This window comes from Hemitrygon akajei, chromosome 16, assembly GCF_048418815.1.
Source record: "Hemitrygon akajei chromosome 16, sHemAka1.3, whole genome shotgun sequence".
Lineage (NCBI taxonomy): Eukaryota > Metazoa > Chordata > Chondrichthyes > Myliobatiformes > Dasyatidae > Hemitrygon > Hemitrygon akajei.
In genome coordinates, this window is record NC_133139.1 from 12,206,330 (window position 1) to 12,232,999 (window position 26,670).

Sequence of the window (26,670 nt, forward strand, 5' to 3'; positions counted from 1 at the left end):
ATGGTGCTGGAGCAAGGTTTAATGGGTGCAGTTTGTAGATTGAACTCTAATTCATGTTATGATCTGTTCTATTTTTTGTTCTTTTGCTATTTTTGGATACTTTTTGAATTGGGGCAACCTGCAGAAAATGAACACTGAGCTGACCTGAAATAGTCTGTGCTTTTTTTTGGTTGCCATTTGCGCGATTTGTTTTTTGTGCACGGGTCGAGGGGGGTGGGGTTTGACGGTTTTCTTTGAATGCGTTCTACAGTTTTCTTTATTTCATGTCTGTCTGTGAGAAGACGAATCGCAGGGTTGTATACTACATACATACTTTGATAATACATTTACTTTGAATCCTTTGAAAGGTTACAAGGAAAAGGCAGGAGAATGGGGTTGAGAGGGATAATTAATCAGCCATGATGGAATTGTGGAGCAGAGTTTTTGGGCTGAATGGCTTAATTTTCCCCTATGTCTTATGGTCTTGTGGATTATCTGTCCTGTCTGTGTCCCTCATAATTTTATAAACCTCTACGAGATAATCCTCCAGCCCACCATGTTCCAGATAGAATAAACCCAGCTTTTCTAATTTCCCCTTATAAATATTCCAAGCAGCTTCCTGGTGAACCTCTTCTGCACTCTCTCTGTCACTACCGATCCTTCCTGTAGGATGGCCACCAGAAACTGTACCCAATACTGCAGTTTATAGGATGATACACACCGAAGGGGGATAGAACTTGTCATGGTCATCCACCGTAACCAAGGAAGACCCCAGTTTGTGACACGTGCTCGTACCACTGGACCCGGACTCTGAGGTCGAGAGAGTGGAACTGCCCCAGTGCAACGGCCTTTCCACTTTATGGACTCTCCCACACAGGTTTCTCTGTCTTCGTTGAGCACAACTACCACCAGTATAAGATGATGGTGAAATAGAGCAAACAAAAAATTGCCACGTTATTATTCCTTAGTACCATTTATTTACATTTAAATTGTAGTAATATTGATATCTTTGTCCTGCTGCTGCAAAACAACAAAATTCCTGTATAAGATGATGATGGAGAACAGGGACTGATGGGCTGCTGTCTTAGGAGCTGGCCGACACGTGACAATGTATTGATTCCAGTTCTCTGTCAATTAAATTAATTGAGTAATTTTGATTGTATATTTTTTCAAAAATTCTTTGTAAGGGCATGTGGGAACTATCGATATTCCATCTCATCTGTAAACACTGCAGTGAATTGAATTGCCTTTATTACTTACGTCTTTCATATACATGAGAAGTAAAAATCTTTACATTATGTCTCCGTCTAAATGTGCAATGTGCAATTTATAGTCATTTATAATAACAGGACAGTCAAAATAACATAGAAATACAATTGAATCAGCGTGAATTAACCAGTTTGATGGCCTGGCGGAAGAAATCATCCCGGAGCCTGTTGGTCCTGGCTTTTATGCTGTGGTACCGTTTCCAGGATGGTAGCAGCTGGAACAGTTTGTGGTTGGGGTGACTCGGATCCCCGATGATCCTTCTGGCCCTTTTTACACACCTGTCTCTGTAAACGTCCTGAATAGTAGGAAGTTTACATCTACAGATGCACTGGGCTGTCCGCACCACTCTCTGCAGGCCCCGCGACTGAGGGAAGGCCAGTTCCCATACCAGGCAGTGATGCAGCCAGTCAGGATTCTCTCAATTGTGCCCATGTAGAAAGTTCTTAGGATTTTGGGGCCCATACCAAACTTCCTCAACCGTCTGAGGTAAAAGAAGTGCTGTTGTGCCTTTTTCACCACACAGCTGGTATGTACAGACCACGTGAGATCCTCGGTGATGTTTATGCTGATACAGCCATGTTTGTTTGGGTGACCATTGCAACTTGCCTTTGATTCTCTGCTGCTCTTCACCCTATTTCTCTCTTTCTCTATCCTCACCCCCTTCTCTTCTTCTAAAGTTTCTTTTAGTTCTAATTACCCTGCTAAACAAAATTTGATTTGAAACCTTATATTGCTGTCAGTGTGTTGAGTAGCATCTGTGCGTTAGTTGCTGCATTTTCAGTTTTTATTTAAGATCTTTATAAGCACCTTGACTGAAATAAGGACAAATTTCTGTTCTGGTAAGCCTGTCAGTGTTTGGAATTTTCTACCCCAAAGAGCTGAGATATTTTGTACATTCAGGGTTAAGTGAGAAAGGTTTTTGATTCTTGGGACAGTTCAGGGCTAGGAGGACCATACAAGAAGGTAAATTTGTTCAAAGGTTCAAAGTAAAGTTATTATGAAAGCACATGTACAGCACTGTGTAAAAGTCTTTGGCACATTTATATAGCTAGGGTGTTGGGAATAGTAAGGATGGAGCACTGTGAGAGGCTTTTGCACAGTACTGCAGTAATTTTATGTATTGCACTGTCCTGCTGCTGTAAAAAAACAAATTTCATGACATATGTGAGTGACGATAAACCTGACTTTTGATATGGGTCTCTGTTGTGGACTGAGAGTGGGAAGGGGGCAGGGAGAGGGGAATCATGGTTGGGAAAAGGAGAAGGGAGAGGGGAGGGAGCGGGAAGCACCAGAGAGATGTTCTGTAATGATCAATAAACCAATTGTTTGGAATCAAATGATCTTGCTTGGTATCTCAGGGCTGTGCCATCCCTACCCCTCCCCTGGCCCTCCTTCTCTACCACCTGTTCCACACCCCACCCATGGCACTCCACCCTCACTATTCCCAGCATCCTTTTCACCCACCAGATTTATGAACTTGCTCTCCACTCCACATTGTTAAGTACAGTACTATGCAAAAATCTTAGACACCCTAGCTATATATGTGCCTAAGAATCTTGCACAATATTGTATGTCACCATATTCAGCCCCGAAAATCATTTTCTTGTGGGCATTCACAATAAATACAAAGAAACAAAGCAAGCAAAATGATAATAACATAATAAAAATTAATATCAAGAACATGAGGTGAAAAATCCTTGAAGTTAAGTCCATAGGTGTGGGAACAGCTCAGTGTTGGGGTGAATGAAACTGAGTGGAGTTATCCCATCTGATTCAAGAGCCTAATGGTTTGGGGCACTAAATGTTCCTGAACCTGGTTGTGTGAATCCTGAAGCTCCTGTACTTCCTTCCTGATGGCAGCAGCGAGAAGAGAGCATGGCCAGGAAAGTGGGGGAGTTCCTTGATGATGGATTCTGCTTTCCTGAGACAGTGCTCCATGTAGATTTGAGGGTAAGATCAGATTGACCATGATTTTATTGAATGGCAGTGTAGTCTTGAATGTGGTCTACACTAACTCCTTAATGTTCCAGTTGCTCTGGCTTCTCAACTTCTCCAAATGCTCTTCATCAAGGACCAACTTTATTCCCCATATACGTTGACATGTATTAGGAATTTATTGTGGTGTGTTGGTGTGAAATTGTAACATTCAACAATTTTATAAAGAGTAAGGAATGCAATAAAAATAAAGAATTATATAAAAATGCATGTGCTTTAACATTTAGAAAAATGTTTCACTCTAATCCTGCCTCTAAGCCTACAGAAAAAGTGGTAGAATATAGGCAGAATTGATATAAAGGTTGAGGATTACTTTAAATTGGCATAGTCAGTATGGATTCGTTGGGCTGAAGGGCTTTTTTTCCTTGCTGTTGTTATCAATAAGTCTATGAAAAAGCATTGTAATTTTTGTATGTGCCGTACATTCATAATTTTCAGGTTATCAAGGCTTCTGAGAGAATTCGCTCTTGCTTGTCATATGCAATCAGGCCAAAATGTCCGTTCATTGTGTGGGAGAAATATCAGAAGATTAGCTCAGGGGTATTGTGTGGGTTGAATCGGGAAGGGAGGCTTTTCTTTCACGAATTAGCACTTGTATTCCACACCTTCCCTTCAGTTAAGGACAGCTGGAATCAATGGGGAAAAATTGCTTCTGCAGAAATTGATCATTGAGGTCTGTAATTTATGAGGATTCAAGATAACATTCAGTAGCTTTGCCCCTCCAACTCTCTGAGGTACGGCAGAGAATTGCAACAGCCCTGCCTTTAAAGAAGGCTGGCTATATTTGGGTCATGTGTACGGTGAAACATACAATGAAGTGTGTCATTGGAGTCACTTCCAAGGATGTGCTGGAGGCAGCCCGCAGATGTTGCCATGCTTCCAAACACCAACATAGCGTGCCCACAACTTACCAAGCCTAACCTGTACATCTTTGGAATGTGGGAGGACACAGAAGCACCCGGAGGAAACCCGTGTGGTCATAAGGAGAATGCAAAAGCTCCTCACAGGCAGCAGTGGGAATTGGGTCCCAGTCGACTCAGAATCAGAACCAGGTTTATTATCACCGGCATTTGATGTGAAATTTGTTAACTTAGCAGCAGCTGTTCAATGCAATACGTAATCTAGCAGAGAGAAAAAATAAGTAAATCAATTATAGTATACGTTTTTTGAATAGATTAAAAATATGCAAAGAAATGGAAGAACTGTATATTTTTTTAAAAAGCGAGGTCGTTCCAAGGGTTCAATGTCCATTCAGCAATCGGATGGCAAAGGGGAAGAAGCTGTTCCTGAATCGCTGAGTGTGTGCCTTCAGGCTTCTGTATCTCCTACCTGCTGGTAACAGTGAGAAAAGGACATGCTCTGGGTGCTGGAGGTCCTTACTAATGGATGCTGCCTACCGCTCTCTGTGAGCTCACTCTCATTGTGAAACTCCGCTCCATTGTTTGAGATGCCCTTATTAAACCTTTTAACACCTATTCTGTTAAATCCCATCAGTGTCTTACATTTCAGTAAGAGAACCTCTTATCCTTCCATGCTCTGTGTATAGAGCCCAACATCTCTTTGTACAATTGTTTCTTTTATATTATTTTTATTTATTTAGTAAGTTATTTTTTATTTAGAGATTGCACTGTGACATACTCTTCCGGCCCAATGCCAGCCAATTACACCCACGTGATCAATGACCTCCTAAATTGTACACCTTTGAGATGTTGGAGGAAACTCACACAGTCACGGGGAGAACATAATCTCCTGACAGACCATGGCAGGAACTGAATCTGGGTCGCTGGTGCCGTAATAGGATTATGCTAACTACTACACTATTGTGCCAACCTAAATACTTCATTTCAGTGATCAACCTTACCACTCCAAAGCACCTTTGTCCTTTTTTTACAGCAGAGGCCAAACTGCACTCTGTTCTGCAATGTTCCTACTTTTACTCTCTGTCCGCCTTGCAATAAAGACCATCATTTCATTAGCTTCTAAAATACTTGCAGGCAAACCCTGTTTCATTTATTTTTGGATTCTCATCTCTCTTTGTACTGCAGCATTTTGCAATTTCACTCTGTTTAACTCATTTCCATTATTATTATTCTATCCAAATTGAATATATTCCTATCTTCCATCAATAATATTCACTTGCCAACTTCTTGTCCCATCCTGTTTTCCGCACAACTCTCAAACCCATCCATCTTTGTAACAAACGCAAATTTGGTCACATTATTCTTAGTCCCTTTAACCAATATCAATTGCTTATATTGTAAAAGTTCTTAATATCAATTGTCCTGAAGAAGGGTCTTGGCCCAAAGCATTGCTTGTTTATTCCCCTCCATGGATGCTGCCTGACCTGAGTTCCTCCAGCACTTTGTGTGTGTTGCTTTGAATTTCCAGCATCTCTGTAATTAGCTCCTGCCCTAATTTCCTTCCCCCCTCCCCATTATGTACGATGGAGATGTTAATGAGGTTCTTACATAGACACAAGAATGTGCAGAGTATATGGACACTGTGCAAGTAAAAGGGATTAGTTTTATTACAAGTTTCATTAGTTCGGTACAACATGATGGGCTAAGAGGCCTGTTCCTGTGCTCTACTGTGCAAAAGTCTTTGGTACATGTGTATAGCTCGGATGCCTAAGACTAGCACAGTACTGTGTTTGTCAATGTAGAGCAGAAATCAAGTTTGAAAATTTGGTGGAAGCAAAGGATGTTGGGAATGGCAAGGGTGGAGTGCCACGGGACTGGTGAAGGACAGGCGGCAGAGAAGGAGTGCCAGAGGCGGGTGGTTTGACGTGGGTGCAGACATACCCAGCCCTTAGACACCAAGCAAATTCATTTGATTCCAAATAATTGGTTTATTGATCAGTACATAATGTCTTGGGTTCTCCCTCCCCCCTCCCCCTTCCCAACTATGATTCTCGTCTCCTTGCCCCCTCCCACTCTCGGTCCACAATAGAGACCCATATCAGAATCAGGTTTATCATCACTCACATCTGTCATGAATTTTTTTTGTGGCAGCAATACAGTGAAATACATAAAATTACTACAGTGTTGTGCTAAAGTCTTAAGCACCCTAACTATCTAATATAAATAAATACATTTATACATTTATTTTTATATGTGTGTGTGTGTATGTATGTGTATATATATGTGTGTGTATGTATATATGTCTAAGACTTTTGCACAGTACTGTATGCTCTAAATTCTACATATTGATAGTTCTCAATCCTAATTGAGAAGTTGCAGAACCTCCCTCTGTAATTGGATCCTGGACTTCCTAACCGAAAGACCACAGTCTGTGCAGATTGGTGATAACGTATCCTCTTTGCTGGCGATCAACATTGGCACACTTCAGGGGTGTGTGCTTAGCCCACTGCTCTACTCTCTGTATACACATGACTCTGTGGCTAGGCATAGCTCAAACACCATCTATAAATTTGCTGACGATACAACCATTGTTGGTGGAATCTCAGGTGGTGACAAGAGGGCGTACAGGAGTGAGATATGCCAACAAGTGGAATGGTGCCGCAGTAACAACCTGACACTCAACGTCAGTAGACGAAAGAGCTGAATGTGGACTTCCGGAAGGGTGAGATGAAGGAACACATACCAATCCTCATAGAGGGATCCGAAGTAGAGAGAGTGAGCAGTTTCAAGTTCCTGGGTGTCAAGATCTCTGAGGATCTAACCCGGTCCCAATATATTGATGTAGTGATAAAGAAAGCAAGACAGCGGCAGTACTTTATTAGGAGTTTGAAGCGATTTGGCATGTCAACAAATACGCTCAAAAATTTCTGTAGTTGTATCATGGAGAGCATTCTGACAGGCTGCATCACTGTCTGGTATGGAGGGGCTACTGAACAGGACCGAAAGAAGCTGCAGAAGGTTGTAAATCTAGTCAGCTCCATCTTGGGCACTAGCCCACAAAGTACCCAGGACATCTTTAAGAAGCGGTGTCTCAGAAAGGTAGCGTCCATTATTAAAGACCTCCAGCACTCAGGTCATGCACTTCTCTCACTGTTACCATCAGGTAGGAGGTACAGAAGCCTGAAGGCACACACTCAGTGATTCAGGAACAGCTTCTTCCCCTCTGCCATCCGATTCCTAAATGGACATTGAAGCTTTGGACACTACCTAACTTTTTTAATATACAGTATTCATGTTTTTGCACATTTTAAAATAATCTATTCAATATACATAATTGATGTACTCATTTATTTATTGTTTTATTTTATTTATTATTATTATTTTCGCTCTCTGCTAGATTATTTATTGTATTGAACTGCTGCTGCTGCTAACAGATTTCACGTCACATGTCGGTGATGATAAACCTGAGTCTGATTCTGAGGCTGTGGCAGAGAAGTCACATGTAGCACTCTTCTGGCAGTTCCAGGTTGTTAGGGAGGGGTGAGTGCTAGTGGCTTGATTAATGCAGTTCATTTATGCTGTTGACCGATACCCTCAGTGACCACTTTGTTAGGTACACCTTATGCAAATATCTAATCAGCCAATCATGTGGCAGCAACTCAATACATCAAAGTTCAAACTAAATTTATTTTCGAAGTTCATATGTCACCAGATACAACCCTGAGATTCATTTTCTTGTGGACATACTCAACAAAACCATAATAGAATAATAAGCATAACAGAATCAATGAAAGAAATTAAAAAGGAAGAATAAAAAAGCATGTAGGCATGGTCAAGAGGTTCAGTTGTTGTTCTCACCAAAGATCAGAATGTGGAAGAAATGCGATCTAAGTGACTTTGTGGAATGATTGTTGGTGCCAGATGGGGTGGTTTGAGTATCTCAGAAACTGCTGATCTCCTGGGATTTTCACACACAACCGTCTCTAGAGTTTACAGAGAATGATGCAGAGAACATCCAGTGAGCAGCAGGTTGGTGGGCAAAAGTGTGTTGTTAATGAGAAAATTCACAGCCAAGTGTACCTTGAAGTGGATGAACTACGACAGCAGAACACCGCACTGAGCTTGTCTGGTAGTCTTCTGCGCTTCCTAAAGTGGCCAGTGAGAGTATTGCTGCTGTTCAGCTGCTAAGGTTAAGTATTGACGGCTGTCTCTATTGTGAAGAACAACCTGTTAAAAAAAAAATTCCTGGAAATCATGTTGACACCGATCCATCAATATTGACACAGAATTTGACTTCCTATTCTCACACTGCTTCTGTACTTGGACTGTCTACAATGACTGACAATTTGTGCTCCATTAATAAATGATAGTGATGTCAGTACATATTAGTGGTTCCATTGTGTTGCACGTTTTATATTTTCCACTGCCAGGACTGTGGATGAGGGCCATTAGTAAATTGGAACTATGACTCAAACCTCATTCCTATCTTTGTTTGTCTCCCAATTACTGGCAGTGTAGTTCATTACGCTGCTTTAGTTTAATTGATGTTCAGCCAACAGAGTACCGTGATAAGTTACCTCCCAGCTATAGAGAGTGACTGGAAAGGACTCTCTGGTGCTATTGCTGCGGTACATTATGCACTGCCAGGAAGAAAACTGTTTATAATCAAAATAAGCTTTATTCATAATTTTAAAAAATTTACAAGAATAAACTGCACGATGCCTTGTTTGTTGCCACTTTTATAGATGTGCGGTGGAGAGTTTATTGCTTGGCTGCATCACAGCCTGGTATAGAAACACCAACGCCCTTCATCAGAACATCCTACAAAAAGTAGTGGATTCGACCCAGTACACCACCGGTGAAGCCCTCCCAACCGTTGAGCACATCTACATAAACACTGTTACAGGAAAGCAGCACCCATCATCAGAGATCCCCACCAGCCAGGCCATACTCCCTACTCGCTGCTGCCAGCACCAGCCTTGCACCAGCAGGTTCAAGAACGGTTACTACCCCTCAACCTTCAGGCTCTTGAATAAAAGCAGATAACTACACTCACTTGCCCCATTATTGAAATGTTCCTACAACCAGTGATCTCACTTTAAGGATTCTTTATTTCATTATCTCATTCTTGTTGTTTATTGCTATTTATTTATCTTTGTATTTGCACAGTTTGTTGTCTTCTGCACTCTGGTTGATCTTTCATTGATGCTGTTATAGTCACTATTCTGTAGATTTGCTGAGTATGCCCGCAGGAAAATGAATCTCCTGTAATAAAATTTGAACTTTGAACTTTCTTACATTCACAGTCAATATGGTAAGTAGTATTTCATTACCTTTCTTAAAAACAATAGGACTGCTGCCACTCATGTGCCCCCCCCCCCCCCCCACTACAAAATTAAGGAGCACCAACCTGGCCCTTCCCTGTCCACTAGTGGAAGAACCCTAGGAAGAAATCTGCATGAATCCTCCTTATCGAGACAATTCCCCACCTACGGGTGTGATATGTTTGCAATTACATTTAAAAAAAAGTCACCTTGTAAAACCCTTCATGATGTTAATAAAGATTCTTTGACAAAGCTGCAGCCTTGCTATCTTTCGGTTGTTTGTTATGTATTTCCTGTTTGTGTCCTGTTTCTATAACAGTAGTTCCTAAGGAGCTATCTATTAGCATGCAGATTACATCCTTCATATACTTAATATTAGATTATTTTTCTCCTAAAAGTAAAACTGTGAACGTTAATCAGCACTTGGATCATTACACTACCATTGCGCCACTAGAGGCGTGGCACAGTGGTATAGCGTAACGCTATTCCTGCTGCTGTCTGTAAGGAGTTTGTATGTTCCCTCCATCACCACTTGGGTTTTCTCCAGGTGCTCTGGTTTCCTCCCACATTCCAAAGACGTACGTTTAGGGTTAGTGAGTTCAGGGCGTACTACGTTGGCACGAAAAGCCTACCGACATTTGTGGGCTGCCCAGCACAATTCTCACTGGTTTGATTCGATGCAATCAACTGTGTATTTCAATGTACGTGTGACAAATAAAGCTAATCCTTTATATGCACATCAACTGAGAAAAACAGTGGAGTTGTTGGTGTGATGCATTTGAAATAGGAACAGAGAATGCAAGGAACACTCGGCAGGTCAGGCAGCATCTATAGAGAGGGAAACAGATGGCCTCTCAGTCTGAAGATCTTTGATCAGAATTGCAGTTGTAAGTTGGTTAATGTGGTTGAAGGGAAATTGGATGGATTTCTGTTGGATTGTATTAAAGAATCCTGTATCTATAGCAACTGAGTCTATTGCAACAACATAACATGGTTTGTGATTTTAAAATCCTTCGATTGTCGAACTAACTTTGTTTTGAAGGTGCATGAATTAAGGCCTGGCTGATTGATCAATTCAGAACAAAATGACTAGCAATCATGAAGAACTTGGCTTTGCAAGCTTCCACACAGGATGAGGACCACTGCTGTGGTAGAACAACACTGAAAAAGTGCTGGAGGAACTCAGCAGGTCAGGCAGCATCTGTGGAAATGAATAAACAATGTCGGACTGACACTCTTGAGGCCTGGGCCTGAGAACAAGGAACAAGCCAATCTCTGACCTACTTAAGCGCCAGACCAGATTGGAAAGGTCGAGGCAGTGAGTTCCGGGTCCAAGAGCACATTGAAGCGACAGGGCCTGGGTCCAAGAGTGAGTAACGACCCCAATTTAAGCACTGGGCCAGATTGAAAAGGTTAGGGTGTCGGGGCCAGAGGAGAGGGATGGGTCGATGTTTAGCTCGGTGCTGGGTGAGGTTTACTTGTCTCTGCACTGAACTGAGGCTGTGGCCTGCGACTAGCAGGCTCTTGGTTCGTCTGCAACTGGCTTCATGGCTGTGGACTCACTTTCATGAACTTCAGTTCTAAATGTTCTTTGCTTACTTTCATTGTTTGCACCATTTGTTTTTCTTCCGCATATTAGGAGTTTGACTTTTCTTTTTTAAAGGGTTCTGTTGGGTTTCTTTGTTTTGTGGCTGCCTATGAGGAGATGAATCTCAAGGTTGTACATAGTACACACACTTTGATAATAAATGTACTTTGAACTTCTTCAGGTCTCGGCAATTGTTTCCATTGATGCTGTCTGACCTACTGAGTTTCTCCAGCAATTTGTGTGTGTTGCTCTGAATTTCCAGCATCTGCAGAAGCTCTTGTGTGTATGATCCTCTGGTAGAATGGCCTTTGCATTGGACAGCTCAAAGATATTTCGAAGTGCATTTATTTTCAAAGAATGTTTAAATTATACAACCTTGAGATTTGTTTGCTTACTAGTGGTCACAAAGCAAGGAACCCGAAAGGATCCAATTATAAGAAATAAGGCCAATCCACAGTTGTACTGTGTGTATATGCAATCGTAACTGTGTGCATATACAAGACATCAAGAAAGCAAATAAATCTTTGTAATTATATGATATCATATGTTAGGCATAAAGGGCTCAAAATTTGTCTCTGTCAAATTTGCTGTCTCTAACAACACACCCAGTAAATGAATAAGCACCTTTTCTCATGGGTGGCTACAATTTTGCATTATCCTCCAAGTAGAATCTCACTCTGTAAGTTAAAACATTGCAGAGTTAAACTTGATAATTCGCATTTGTTTCACAAGAAAATAACTGCTTTTGCGAGGACCTTGAATCAAAAATCTGGATCAATTGGAAGAGTTTGTTTCAGATGAAGAATGAAAGCAATCAAAGTGAATCGCTGCTGTTCAACAACACTCGCCTGTTCCGGTTCTTCTGTTGTCTTTCATGCAGATGATCTCTGATGGTGCTGGTTATTCATGCATTTTTTACCTCTAGTTCCTGGGAAGAAAAAGTACGCAATAAAACGGCTCCTAATGAGTAACTTAAATCACATTTTATTTTCCTTAAAGAACTTTGAGTATCTGAGGTTCGGAACCTTTCAGCAGAGGGGTCTGAGGGTGGTGAGTGCCTGGAATGCGCATCCTGAGAGCCACTGTCAGCATTTAGAGCAGCACGGTAGCACAGTGGCGAGCACAACGCTTTACAGGTCCAGTGACACAGGTTCAATTCCCACCGCAGCCTGTAAGGAGATGGTACGTTCTCCCCATGACTGCATGCATGTCCTCCCACTGACCAAAGAGCGACTGTTTGATAGGTTAATTGGTCATTGTAAATTTTCCTGTGATTAGGCTAGGATTAAATGGAGGGTTGCTGGGCTGGAGCCAGAAGGATCTAATCCATGCCGTATCTCAATAAAAAAAAAGAAAAAATTGTCTCAACAAGGATTTGAAATTTGCTAGCACAGGCCATTGGCTGGGCAATGGGATTAATAGGGGATGAGTGCCTATTGGTTAGCATAGATGTATTCCAAGGTGTGTGGCAGAGGCAGATACATTAGGGACATTTAAGACACTCTTGGATAGGTACAGGAATGAAACCTAGACCATTCTTGAGTCCCACTCTGTGTCTAGTACTATATCCAGCTATTGCTTGCATGTATCCTTATTACCAAAACTACAGACAAGTTGCATCTCTGCCATGTAGCTCCTTCCAGTGGTTTTTGTCACAGAGGGTACTGCTGAGTGAGAAAGCGCACAACTCTGTAGAGTCTTCAAAAAGTCATTTCCAAGCAAGAGTCTCATTGCCATGGTTTAATTTCATGGAAAACCGAGACATATCATAGAATATTAATTTTATTCTTTCCGCATAGAATATAGAACATGACAGGTCCTTCAGCCCATTAAGTTGGGCTGACATTATAACCTATTCTAAGATCAATTTAACCCTTCCCTCCTACACAGCCCTCCATTTTTCTATCATCCCTGTACCTATCCAAGAGTGTCTTAAATGCCCCTAATGTATCTGCCTCTGCTACCACCCCACATTCCATGCATCCACTGCTCTCTAAAGTTATGCCGCCATAATTAAAATGATGTCACTTCTGCCAGATAATATTGCCCAAATGTTCAAAGTATTTTAGATTAGACCCATGACCGAGCGCTACATTAGACATCTGAAAAGATAAACCTATCTTTCATCTTGCCTTTCTGAAGTGCCCTAGTGTATTATTTAAAGACACCAAAATACAAATATTTTTAATCATCTACATTCATTGATAACTCTTCTATATATAACTTATGAAGTCCTGTCAGAATTTCATGTATTTTATTTGTTTGATTTTACTTTTTGTCATTTTGTATTTCTTTTTATTGCTTTATCATCATCAAGGACCCTCACCATCCAGGACCTGCTCTCTTCTTGTTGCTGCCATCAGGAAAAAGGTGCAGGAGCCTCAGAACTTGCACCACCAGGTTTAGGAACAGTTATTACCCCTCAAGCATCAGGCTCTTGAACCCAAGGGGGTAACTTCACTCAACTTCACTTGCCCCATCATTGAAATGTTCCCACGACCTATGGACTCACTTTCAAGGACTCTTCATCTCATATTTTTGATATTTATTGCTTATTTATTTATTAATATTATTATGTTGTGCTTTTTTCTGTTTTGCATGTGAGGTCTCTTGTCTTTTCGCACATTGGTTTTGTCTGTCTGTGTTGTTTCGGCTTTTTGTTGATTCTATTGTGTCTCCTTGTATTTACTGTGAATGCCCACAAGGAAATGAATCTCAGGATTGAATATGATAACATATATGTACTTTGATAATAATTTACTTTGAACTTGTGAACATTATATTAATCTCAGTCTCAAACATACTAAATCATTTTCCATGTGAATATAAGTATCTACTTTTCATTGATGTTTTGCAAAGGTTAGAATTAAATCTTTACTTTGCCACGTGCATTCACAGGAAACAAATTTGATTGTCTTCAGTGCTTCACTGCTTTGCGTAACACTGTCATCCCAATCTACTTTCCAGCAATGAGCTACTTTTGAAGTGTTGCCACAGTTGTAATATAGAAAATGTGTCAGCCAGGTTGATCTGGGTACCTCTACAGCTCTCTCGACTATTAATTTTTCTCTATTGGGGACGACAAACTGGGGACTCAGTTAAAATATTTCCCCGGAATCTGAAGCACTCCCTCGATGCTGCACTGGGGAATTGGGCCAGATTTGGACACTAAATCTCTGGAGTGGCTCCTGACCAGGCCACGGTTAACACAAATGATATTTTTGTGGATCAATCCAATAGATTTCCATTAATGCAGAAAATGATAAAAGACACATTGTCCAAAGAAAAACCATAAGAGCATCAGACATAGGAGGAGAATTAGGCCATTCAGCCCATCAAATCTTCCACCATTCCATCATGCTGATTTATTATCCCCCTCAGTCCTATTTTCCTGCCCTCTCCCCATAATCTTTGACATCCTGACTAATCAAGGACCGATCTTCTGCTTTAAATATACCCAATGGCCACCACAGCTGTCTGTGGCAATGAATTCCACAGATTCACCACCCTCTGGCTAAATAAATTCTTCCTCATCTCTGTTGTAAAGGGATGTCATTCTATTCAGAGTCTGCCCACTAGTCCTGGACTCTCGCATTATTGGAAACATCCTTTCCATATCCACTTTACCTAGGCCTTTCAAAATTCAATAAGGTTCAGTGAAATCCCCTTTGAAACTGTTCCTTAAAAATTAATTACTGTAATCTGAAGTAGCTGCATTAGACAATCTCTGCCAAGCAAGTGCAGCTAGTTATATGTTGCTCTGTTGATTAATGTGTGGGTAGGTGAGCTAACTTTATCTTGTAGATATTGAATTCACAGCTGAAGAATTATTGTAGCTTTATGCTGTGAAAAGGTTTAGTACTCATTTGGACTCTGTATTGCTAAATTAAAGTTTGTAACATTTTGTTTTCGTATTGGCAATGTTTCAAAGTAATTTATTTTTGGTTCAGAGCTAGAATTACAGAAAGCACCAAGTTGTTGTGAACGCAGTGTTAGAAATCAAAACATCAGGGCAGAATATGGATGACAGGTCAATGGGAATAGGCAGTGTAAATGGCTCGGCACAGATAGGATGGGCCAAAGGGCCTGTTTCTGTGCTGTATGATTGTGGTGAACTACATATACCTGTCTGGACACGCCCCCCCCACCCCCCCCCCCCGCTGACTGTTCCTGTGGCTCCTCCCACTGACCCCGGTATAAAGGCGATTGGAGCCTGAGCCCCGGCCTCAGTCTCCAGGATGTAGTGTGGTGGTCAACTACTGCTTGTTCTTTCTTCCAGCCAATAAAAGCCTATATCTCGTCTCTCGTCTCCGAGAGTTATTGATGGTGCATCAATGATTCTAATATCTGAGACTTGTTTCATCTCACTTTTTCACTAATCATTGAAAACTGCAGCTTCGGACTGTGCGTCTGGTCTGGAGTTTTTGCAGTGAACGCCATCAACTTCAGGGAAAACTGCTTGCAAACATCTGCCACGCCTCGCGCGGTGGACTTGATCTTCCCTGATACCTGCTTTTGTTGGGTATCTGCGCTGGAGTACGTGCGAGGGCGTAAAGCTGGCCAAGCAGCCAATCAAATTGCAGTTTTAAAATATAAGAAGCATTTGTGACATGCCGATTTATTTTTTGAATTTGTGAAGGCCGAATTTTTAAAAGAATCAGAATCGGGTTTATTGTCGCTGACATAAGTCATGAAACTTGTAGTTTAGTGTCAGCAGTACAATGCAGGCATAATAAGTTGTTAAAAGTTACAATAAGTTAATAAATAAATAGTGCGAAAGAGGAATAGTGAAATTGTGTTCATGTGTTTGTGGACCCTTCAGAAATCTGATGGCAGAGGGGAAGACACCGTTCCTAAAATATTGATTGTGGGTATTCAGGCACCTACACCTGTAATTTTTTTGTTTAAAGTGATTTAATCTTTCAGAACATTGGTAATTTTACATGAAAACTTTAATATCTGTGACAATGAACGGCTACAGCACCAAATTGAACTGAATCGAACTAAACTGAACATTTCTTGACTGTTTCAATGTGGTTTTGTGTTTTATATTTTGTGTTTTTAGCTCTTTTTTTGCCTTTTGCATGACTTGTTCTTTAGTTTAGCGCACTGTTTTCTCTCTCCCTCCTTTCTTGAAAAGTGGGACAACATTAGCCACCCTCCAATCAGCGGGAACTATTCCTGAATCTATAGAACATTGGAAAATGATTACCAATGCGTCCACGATTTCTAGAGCTACCTCTTTAAGTACCCTGGGATGCAGACCATCAGGTCCCGGGGACTTATCAGCCTTCAGACTCAACGGTCTATCCAACACCGTTTCTTGCCTAATATAAATTTCCTTCAGTTCATCCTTTACCCTAGTTCCTTTGGCCACTATTACATCTGGGAGATTGTTTGTGTCTTCCCTAGTGAAGACAGATCCAAAGTACCTGTTCAACTCGTCTGCCATTTCCTTGTTCCCCATAATAAATTCACCCGTTTCTGTCTTCAATGGCCCAATTTTGGTCTTAACTATTTTTTTGCTATTCACATACCTAGAGAAGCTTTTACTATCCTCCTTTATATTCTTGGCTAGTTTACCTTTGTACCTCATTTTTTCTTTGTGTATTGCCTTTTTTGTTATCTTCTGTTGCTCTTTAAAAGCTTCCCAGTCCTCCAGTTTCCCGCTCATCTTTGCTATGTTATACTTCTCTTTTATTTTTATACTGCCCTTTACTTCCCTCGTCAGCCACGGCCGCCCCTTACTCCCCTTAGGATCTTTCTTCCTCTTTGGAATGAACTGATCCTGCACCTTCTGCATTATTCCCAGAAATACCTGCCATTTTTGTTCCACTGTCTTCCCTGCTAGGGTATTGTTCCATTGAACTTTGGCCAGCTCCTCACTCATAGCTCCATAGTTCCCTTTGTCCAACTGTAATACTGACACATCCGATTTTCCCTTCTCCTTCTCAAATTGTAGGTTAAAACATATCATATTATGGTCACTACCTCCTAATGGTTCCTTTACCTCGAGGTCCCTGATCAAATCCGGTTCATTGCACAACACTAAATCTAGAATTGCCTTCTCCCTGTAGGCTCCAGTACAAGCTGTTCTAAGAATCCATCTCGGAGGCACTCCACAAACTCCCTTTCTTGGGGTCCAGTACCATTCTGATTCTCCCAGTCTACCTGCATGTTGAAATCCCCCATGACAACTGTATCATTACCTTTGCGACATGCCAATTTTAACTCTTCATTCAACTTACACCCTACATCCAGACTGCTGTTTGGGGGTCTGTAGATAACTCCCATTAGGGTCTTTCAACCCTTAGAATTTCTCAGTTCTATCCATACTGACTCTACATCCCCAGATTCTATGTGCCCCCTCGCAAGGGACTAAATATCATTCCTCACCAACAGAGCCACCCCACCCCCTCTGCCAGTCAGTCTGTCCTTTTGATAAGATGTATATCCTTGAATATTCATTTCCCAGGCCCTGTCCGCTTGAAGCCATGTCTCAGTTATTCCCACAACATCGTACTTGACAATTTCCAACTGAGCCTCAAGCTCATCTACTTTATTCCTTATACTTCATGCATTCATATATAATACTTTTAATTCGGTACTCCCCTCTCCTTTCATATCAATTCCTATTTCACTTGGCCATACTGTATGATCTCTTCTTGAGCTTTCTACTCCATTGATTCTGTTGTCCTTTTTAACTTTTCTTATTTTCACTTTCCCTTTAACTCCATCCTTATATTTCCAGTTCATCCCCTCCCCCCCACTACTTAGTTTAAACACATCCGTGTTGCAGTGGCAAACCTGTCTGCCAAAATGCTGGTCCCCCGCCTATTAAGGTGCAGCCCGTCCCTTTTGTACAATTCATCCCTACCCCAAAACAGATCCCAGTGGTCCAAGAATGTAAATCCTTGCTTCCTGCACCAGTTCCTCAGCTACACATTCAGATCCATTATCTCCCTGTTCCTGCCCTCTCCAGCATGAGGAACTGGAAGCAAACCAGAGATAACCACCCTGGAAGTCCTGCTTTTCAGCCTTCTTCTGAGTTCTCTGAAGTCCCGCTGCAGAATGTCCTTCCTCTTCTTCCCGATGTCATTTGTGCCGACATGCACTACCACTTCCAGCTGTTCACCTTCACCCTTGAGGATTCCCTGCAATCGGTCCGTGATGTCCTGGATCCTAGCACCAGGGAGGCAACACACCATCCTTAAATCTCGCCTGTTGCCGCAGAAACCCCTTTCCATACCTCTTACTATGGAGTCCTCTACTACCACGGCTCTTCCTGGCTTCTGCACCAATTTTCGGCTCGCAGACCTGTCCGCCTCTCAGACTGGCAGTATCTTCTGTCCTGACAGCTTCCAAGAAGGTGAACCTGTTTACGAGAGGTACATCCCCTGGGGTCTCCTGTACTTCAAGCATCCTTTCCTTCCTCATCGTTGCCCCCTTTCTTTCTTCTGGTATCCTCGGTGTAACGACCTCACTGTAGGTCCTGTCCAGAAAACCCTCGTTTTCGCGGATAAACCTGAGGTCATTCAGTTCTTTCTTCAGTGCTGCAACATGCTCCTTCAGAAGCTGAATCTGGACACACTTTCCACAGCTGTAGCAGCCGGGGGCACCATCAGTGTCCCTGACCTCCCACATCATGCAGGTAGCACACTGAATCAGCTTAGCGGTCATGTCTTCACCCTCTGCAATTGTGCCTGGCGTAGTCTCTTCACCGAAGACCCTCGAGCCAAAGACTAGCACTTTTCACACCAGGCACTTCCCTCGACCAGGCCACTTCCCGACAGGAATACAAAATATTTTTGTATTCATCTCACAAGACAAATTACCAGTGGAATATTTTCCATTTCATTATTTTGTCACTTGGGATTCCTGCCTTTATCAAAAATCTAATATAGAAACTGAAAATGTAGCAAATACTTAGAACAAGTAACGCTGGTGGAATAAGAAATTGCTGGAGTTTCAGATGGACACACCTGCAAGCAGAAAATTCACTCACCTCTGCCCTGACCTGCTGCCATGGCCTGCAACTAACTGGCTGTGGACTCACTTTTGTGAACTTCAGTTCTGAATGTTATTTTTAATGCTATTTGCTTACTTTTACTGTTTGCACAATTTGTTTCTTTTTCTGCACAATTGGGTGTTGTAACTGTCAATTTTTAATGGGTTGAATTGGGTTTCTTTGCATTGTGGCTGCCTGTAATGAGACAAATCTCAAGGTTATATGTAGTATATATACTTCGATAATAAATGTACATTGAACTTTAAACTTTGAAATATAATGGAGCTTAATGAGTTTTAAGCAAGTAAATTTGAATGGTTGCCTTACCTTTTCTAATAACACAAAGGAGATGCAACAGTTGCTGGGACTGCTGGACTTCAGCTGGTTATTCCCCTCCATAGATGCTGCCTGACCTGCTGATTTTCTTCAGCACTTTGTGTGTGGTGCTCTGGATTTGCAGCATCTGCAGAATCTCTTGTGTTTATAATTTGCTACGAATTTCTTGGACAGAAGTTCTCTCAATAGATTGATACAGTTCAATGCAAAAATGAAGGAAAGTCATCTCTTGCGACAATCATTCCCGTGGCAACATTGACGTGGATCCATTAAAAAACTAGTTAATTTGAGGATGTATTTAAACATCAATTTGGAGAGGGTGCAGAAGCGTTTTACTAAAATGCTGCCTGGATTAGGGGGCATGTGCTATCACGAGAGGCCGGATAAACTTGGGTCATTTTCTCTGCAGCAGCGAGGGCTGAGGAGAGATCTGATAGAGGTTTATAAGATTAGAAGAGGCATAGGTAGAGTAGACAGACGGTATCTTTTTACCAGGGTAGAAATATCTCATACCAGAGGGCATGCATTGAAGGTAAGAGGGGATAGGTTCAAAGGGGATATGAGGGGTAAGTTTTTTTAAATGCCTGGATTGCACTGCTTGGTTTGGAGATAGAGGCAAATATTTTAGAGGCTTTTAAAGATTGTTTAGTTAGACACATGAGTATAAGGAAGATCAAGAGATATGGACATTCTGTAGGTAGGAAGAATTGGGTTTTGCGGTGTTTTTGATTTACTTTTTAGATCGTTTGGGCCAAAGAGCTGGGTTCCTGTGCCATACTGTTCTACGTTCTATATTCAATGAACAGTCACTAGTTAAACCTCCCTTTACCAGCAGTCTCAAGCGTATTTTGCAGCTGGCAAACAAACTCGGGCCAGAAGATTAAAGTTTAGTTTTATTGGTCACATATATACATCAAAACGTACAGTGAAATGTGCTAATCAAATCATCAAGGATTGTGCAAGGGTCGCCAGACTTTTGGTGGCAACGTAGCACGCCCACAGCTCACCAACCCTAACCCACACGTCTTCAGAATGTGAAAGGAAACCAGACCGCCTGGACGAAACAATGTGCGGGGAGAACGTGCAAACTCCTTACAGACAGCAGCAGGGGTTGAATCCCGGTCTTACAGCTGGTGCTATAATCGCAATGCACTAACCTCTACACTACCCTGTTGCTTTTCGTATGACCTTATCTGGATCTCTGCTGCAATTTGTAAACTTTAAATACCTTTAATGGGCCAATTGAAAAAGTATTAAGCAGTGTCAAATATAATCTATCACTTGGCTTGGCACAGCTATGACATTAGGCTCCACTCACACTGAAGGCCAAGTAATTGAAATTGCTGCCTTTAGATGGCTTCATCATGATTCTTTCCAAGTCCCAGGGTTATCTTGCTGTATTTTAGTACTTTGGAAATGGATCTGCCTTGACAACGGCACAAAGTGAGCTGTGTATTTGAACTCTGATGCTGAGACACATCCGCCGATGTGATGGAACCTGGGGTGACTGGGTGCTTCTGGTCTTTCGACACCAGGCACTCTTGCCCAGGTGACCCAGCCAGGGTTGATCAGGCTCTGGCTTGTGTCCCAGCACCATTGTAACACCTCTTGATCCATAACCACCCGGAGGCTCGCTCAGCAGCCTCGGTTATGATCCCAGTGACTCTTTTCTTTGCAGCCCCTGTAATTCCAAGGAGAGAGTAGGTTCAGCACAGCGAGCAACCACCAAAACCTCCGCATCCCACCTCTATAGGCTGGCATCGTGCCCTCCACCCCTGTCTCTGGCACTGCTCTACCAGCTCCTGGTGTTTGGCTTTCTTGAGAGATATTTACCTGAGGAATTAAAAGAAGACTAAGAATTTCAGCTGGGTAACATCTTACACTTCCCCTTTGCATACCCTCTTTGTGGAGTTACTGTGTCTTACAGTTTAACTTTTAATGTTTGCATGAAACACACACGCACACCCTTAACTTTTTCTCTACATGCTGGCTTCCTTTGTAAATGTTCATATCACTTGGAAAGGGTCTTGCTGAGGCAAGACACAGATTGAATTGCAGTCGGCTATGAAGAAGGGCAGCAGGGTAGCGCAGCAATTAGCATAACGCTACTAAAGCGCCAGCAACCCAGGTTCAATTCCCGCCTCTGTCTGTAGGGAGTTTGTACGTCCTGCTCGTGGCCATCTTGGTTTTCTCTGGGTGCTCCGCATTCCACACACATTCCAAAGCCATACAGGTTAGCGGTCAATTGGTCGCATGGGTTTAAGCAGGCTCATTGGGCCAGACGGGCCTGTTACTGCGCCGTATCTTTAAGTAAAATATATATATGTTTTTAAAAGTGTAAACCATGCCCAACTTGTCAAATATATTGTGGTGTCCTTCTCTGAGTTTAATTCAGCCCTGTTTCTGATGGTGGATGTTTTTAACAAAAGGTAGTCTCTTATGATTCTCGACCCGGGGTCCACGGACCCCTTACTTGATGCTATTAGTCCATGGCACAAGGTTGGGAACTCTCATCTTCTGTTCACTCTCATACAATATCCATCAGATAACCACTTGGCTTTTCTTCAGTCACACTGATCTGAAAATAACAATTCAGTATTTTCTAGCCGAATAGATATCAGTCACTAGCCATAATGCTTGAAGGTATCTGACTTGGTTCAAACTAAATGCCACACTGTTTATTATTGGTTCCTGCAACACATCATGAGCTTAGGGTAATTAGTAACTGGTTTATTCTTGCCATCTACCGAGATAAGGTGGAAGCACTTTGCAAACAGAAGTTCTGCAGATGCTGGAAATCCAGGGTAGCACCCACAAAATACTGGAGCAATTCAGCAGGTCAGGCAGCATCTCATGTCCGAGCATTTCACCTCAGCACATCGAGGTAGTACAAGGGAAAATTCATAGCAGATTACTGGTGATACAGGACTTTTAATTCCAAATGTGACAGTCAAAGTATTAAGGAGGCCATTGAGCATATACTGTACTTGGCTTCTAGTAGTAAAGTTCCCATCAGTCCTCTTCCATAAACTTCAAAGTAAAATGTATTATCAAAGTGCATATATATCACCATATACAACCCTGAGATTCATCTTCCTGTGGGCATAATCAGCAAATCTATAGAATAGTAGCTATGACAGGATCAGTGAAAGATCAACCAGAGTGCAGAAGACAACAAACTGCACAAGTGCAGATATAAATAAATAGCAATAAATAACGAGAACATGAGATAAAGAGTCCTTGAAAGTGGGATCATTGGTTGTGGGAACATTTCAATGATGGGGCAAGTGAAATTGAGTGTAGTTATCCCCTTTTATTCGAGAGCCTGACGGTTGAGGGGTAGTGACAGTACTTGAACCTGGTGATGTGAGTCCTGAGGTAGCAGCGAGAAGAGAGCATGTCCTTGCTGGTGGCGATCTCTGATGATGGACAATGCTTTCCTATGACAGCATTTCATTTAGATGTGCTCTGTGGTTGGGAGGGCTATTCTCTATCAAGTACTTATCCACATAAAAATGCTAGAGGAGCTCACCAGAAGAGGAATAAGCAGTTGATGTTTTAGGCCGTGGCTCGTCATTATACAAAGTCCTGATGAAGGGTCTCGGTCTGAATCATTGACTGTTCTTCCCTCTCCATAGATACTGCCTTATCTGTTGAGTTCATCCAGCATTTTGTGTGTTTTGCTCTCTGGCTTTCCAACAGCTGCAGAATCTCTTGTGTTTAAGTACTTATCCCACTCCCTTTTAACTGGATCTGTTTCCCCTCTCTCACAGGTAGCCAATACTAGATCTTATTTACTCGGCATGAAAAGAACTGTTTTTCTCTTAAACCCTGTCAATAAATCATCAACCAACACCAAAGCCAATCCTTTGGTGATCGACGCGCACCTTTAATTCACACATGTTTCTCTCAATTTGTTGCAGCTAGTTCTGAAGACGGGGGATTGTGGTGCTGCTGCTGCCTCTGTTCCTGTGTGGACCAGCACCGGAAGCAAGCAACGGAAAAGAGAAGAAAGAAGCGGTGAACGAATAAGAAACGAGCCCAACCTCCTACCAAAAGAAAACGGCATGCCAACCAACCAACGCCAACTATTTGTTACTCCAAACCTGAGTTTGAGAATACAGTATAACCATGGATATTTAGAACTTTGTGCAAAGCCAAGTAGATGCACTTTATGCTTTAGACTACTTTCTGTTTATACCTGCAGTATAGTACACATTGTGATGTGTAAATGCATGCTGTAAAGGGCTTGGAGAAAGGGAATATATTATAAAGGGCAGTGGGTTGAAAAGCCTTGTGTATGTTAACCTGCGTTGTTCTGTAGCAGGTTCACTACGAAAATCAACATTTACCAAATGAAAATGTCTTGCTGCCAATTGTAGTTGGCAGTGACAGGAGCACGTGTATAGTTAAATGTACCATTTGGGAGGATTTTGAAATCGTGAAGAGCTATAAGAAAGGGCCTCGGTTTACTGAAGGCTTATTCTGAACAGTGTTTTCTTTCCACTGCCAATTTATCCCAGCTTCAGTCACGTCACTGTTACAAATAATTTCATTTATCAAACCAGCCCACGGTTACCTTCCCACCTGTTAGGCATACTGACACAAGCATTCCCATAATTTGTGGTGTGCTCCTGTGCTTTACATGCCATTTTAATTTCTGCCCCCGCCCCCACCCCTCCACGGTATTCTATTCCAAAATGGGAATGCCAAAAAAAAAGTGGTTTTGGTAACGAAACACACAGTCAGACATCTGCTGCATTTATACAGAGGCTACCAGGATGTTTCCAGGGTTCAGAGATGACAGGTAAATGATTTTCAGTCAGCATTGGGGATTGGATCTTTTTTTGCAACACTGTTGGATTGATTACGGGCGTGGCAAGGTGCTGCGTGAGCAGTAATGCATTCAATTTATGTGTTGGTGACAATAAAAGCTCTCTAACAGGCTGTCTTACAATGGTCTACCAATGCATTTCATAAGCATTTATGGCTGCCAGTTCTTGCATTATTTCCTAATGAAGCCTCTGTGCATGATAGTCTGGCTCCTTTTTGAAATATTAAAACACTGTAGTGGTACCAAAACGTTGCACTCAGTGGCCACTTTATTAGGTACACCCAAAGATTCCACTGCTGTAGCCCATCCACTTCAAGGTCCGAAGTGTTGTATGTCACTTGCCTATTACTTCTCCCTGGGTCACCTCCTCCTTCGCTTTCTCCTATGGTCCACTCTCCCCTCCTATCAGATTCCTCCTACAGCCCTTGACCTTTCCCACCCACCTGGCTTCCCCAATCACCTTTTAGCGAGCCTCCTTCCTCTCCCCCCAACCTTTTTATTCTGGTGTCTTCTCCCTTTGTTCCTAGTCCTGAAGAAGGGTCTCAGTCTGAAACCTCAAATGTTTATTTATTTCCACAGATGCTGCCTGCCCTGCTGAATTCTCCACCATTTTGTGTGTGTTGCTGTACTCTTCTGCAGAGCACTGTTGTAATGCGTGTTTGTTTGAGTTACTGTTACCTTCTGGTCTGCTTGAACCAGCCTGGCTATTCTCCTCTGACCTCTCTCATTAACAAGGTGTTTTCATCCACAGAAATGCCACTTACTGTTCTTTCTTTTGCTCCATTCTCTGTAAACTCTAGAGCAGGGTTTCCCAAACCAAATTCATTAGGCAATGTATCCATGGACCTCAGGTTGGGATCTGTTGCGCCTGAAAGTCACAGGAGATCAGCAGTTTCTAAGATACTCAAACCACCCCATCTGGCACCAACAATCACTCCACGGTCAAAGTTACTTAGATCACATTTCTTCCCCTATTTGATGTTTGGTCCAAACAACAACTGAACCACTTCTATGCATTGAGTTTGTTGCCACGTCACTGGCTGATTTGATATTTGCATTATTAATGGGCAGGTGTACAGGTTTATCTAATAAAGTGGACACTAAGTGGATTTGTTTTACTTAAATGGCTGACAGTGTTATTATCATAGAGACACTGAGTAGAATTTTTAAATCTGCACTCTATTTCTTCTTGCATTGCACTGGAAATAGAAGGGATGTGCTTACCTTTTGCTCTCTTGGAGTCAGTAAGAGCTACTCTAGGGAATAAGCTATTTGATAACTGTGAGAGGGAATTAATTCAGTTCCTGGACGATAACCATTATACCCATTACTGGCCAAGATGGAGCCTGAATATTGCTTTTTCAAATTTTTACAGTAGGCACAGTCTGTTATGTTTAAAAGTAACCTTTATCTGCCAACACCACCCCCACCCATATTCTATTCCAAGGGTGAAAATGGTTGAAGAAGAACACAACAGCTACCGCATGTTCAAATGCTGCTCCAACTCCATGTACCAATTTGCAGATGATTCCTTTGACGTGGGCCGCAGCTCAAATAGCAATGAGTCAGAGGACAGGAAGGAGAGAGAAGCCTAGTGACATGGTGTCATGACAACAAGCTATCTCTCAATGTCAACAAGAGAACTGGTCATTGACATCAGAAAGGGGGGCAGTGCCTTTGTGATACATCAAACACCTTCAACAAGTGGTAGCTTTTATGCAGAAGCTACCTGTATGCTTTCAAGGTTTAGAGAGTTCATATTTAATTGTATCAAATTTCACTTCGAATTTAAAATGTTGACAAAATCCAACAAGCATTTTTCTAGTTTAGAGTAATGGAGGTCTGATATTCAATATAGATTGCAATTATGTTGTACAATATTTCAAAGTTCAAAGTAAACTTTATTATCAAAGTAAATATATGCCACCATGTAGAACCCATATTCATCTTCCTGAAGGTATGCTCGGCAAATCTATAGAAGTTGGGTTGAGCTATTCGGAGTGGAGAAGTCAAGGCAGGGTTTTCGCTGCCCGTTCAGCTAACCCAGGTGTGAGGCTGGATCTCTCTAAGCGTCGAGCTGGTTTGGAGAGGTCGAGAGCAGCTTTGGGCTGGGTTGCGAGGTCTAGGCCCGGGGTGCTTCGCTGCGGCAGGGCCTGGGTCCTAATTTGAGGCACGGTCCGCTGTTTGCACAATTTAAATACCAGCCCAGAGAGACTGGAAAGGCAGTGTTTCATGGACCAGAGGTAAGGGTCGGGCCAGTTTCGCTCTGAGGCTGTGAGGCTGCCCCAGCTGATGTGCTTTGTGTCTGCAAGCTTTGCAGCGATGTGCTCCACTAACAGGACGACCTGAGACTGAGGCTTTGGGCCTACTTCTGGCTGCTCCAGGGATTCAGATCTAAGGACTCAATCTGTTTCAGAATGCTGTTGATCACTTCTTTTGTTTGCATGATTTGTGTTTTGTTTTCTCTTTCTCTGCAC

General features: G+C 42.1%; 1 protein-coding gene across 4 annotated transcripts in view; it reads left to right on the forward strand.

Moving 5' to 3' along the window:
* The window catches only part of stk11 (serine/threonine kinase 11), a 136,061-nt gene extending 110,744 nt beyond the window's left edge, over positions 1 to 25,317 (forward strand). For all 4 annotated transcript variants that reach the window (XM_073068258.1, XM_073068257.1, XM_073068255.1 and 1 more), the window contains one exon: positions 23,283 to 25,317. Coding sequence is in view for 1 of the 4 variants with exons in the window: in XM_073068256.1 (XP_072924357.1) it covers positions 23,283 to 23,383 (101 nt within the window). In the remaining 3 variants the exon portion in view is untranslated. The remainder of the gene's footprint in view (positions 1 to 23,282) is intronic.
* The last annotated feature ends 1,353 nt before the right edge of the window (positions 25,318 to 26,670 follow it).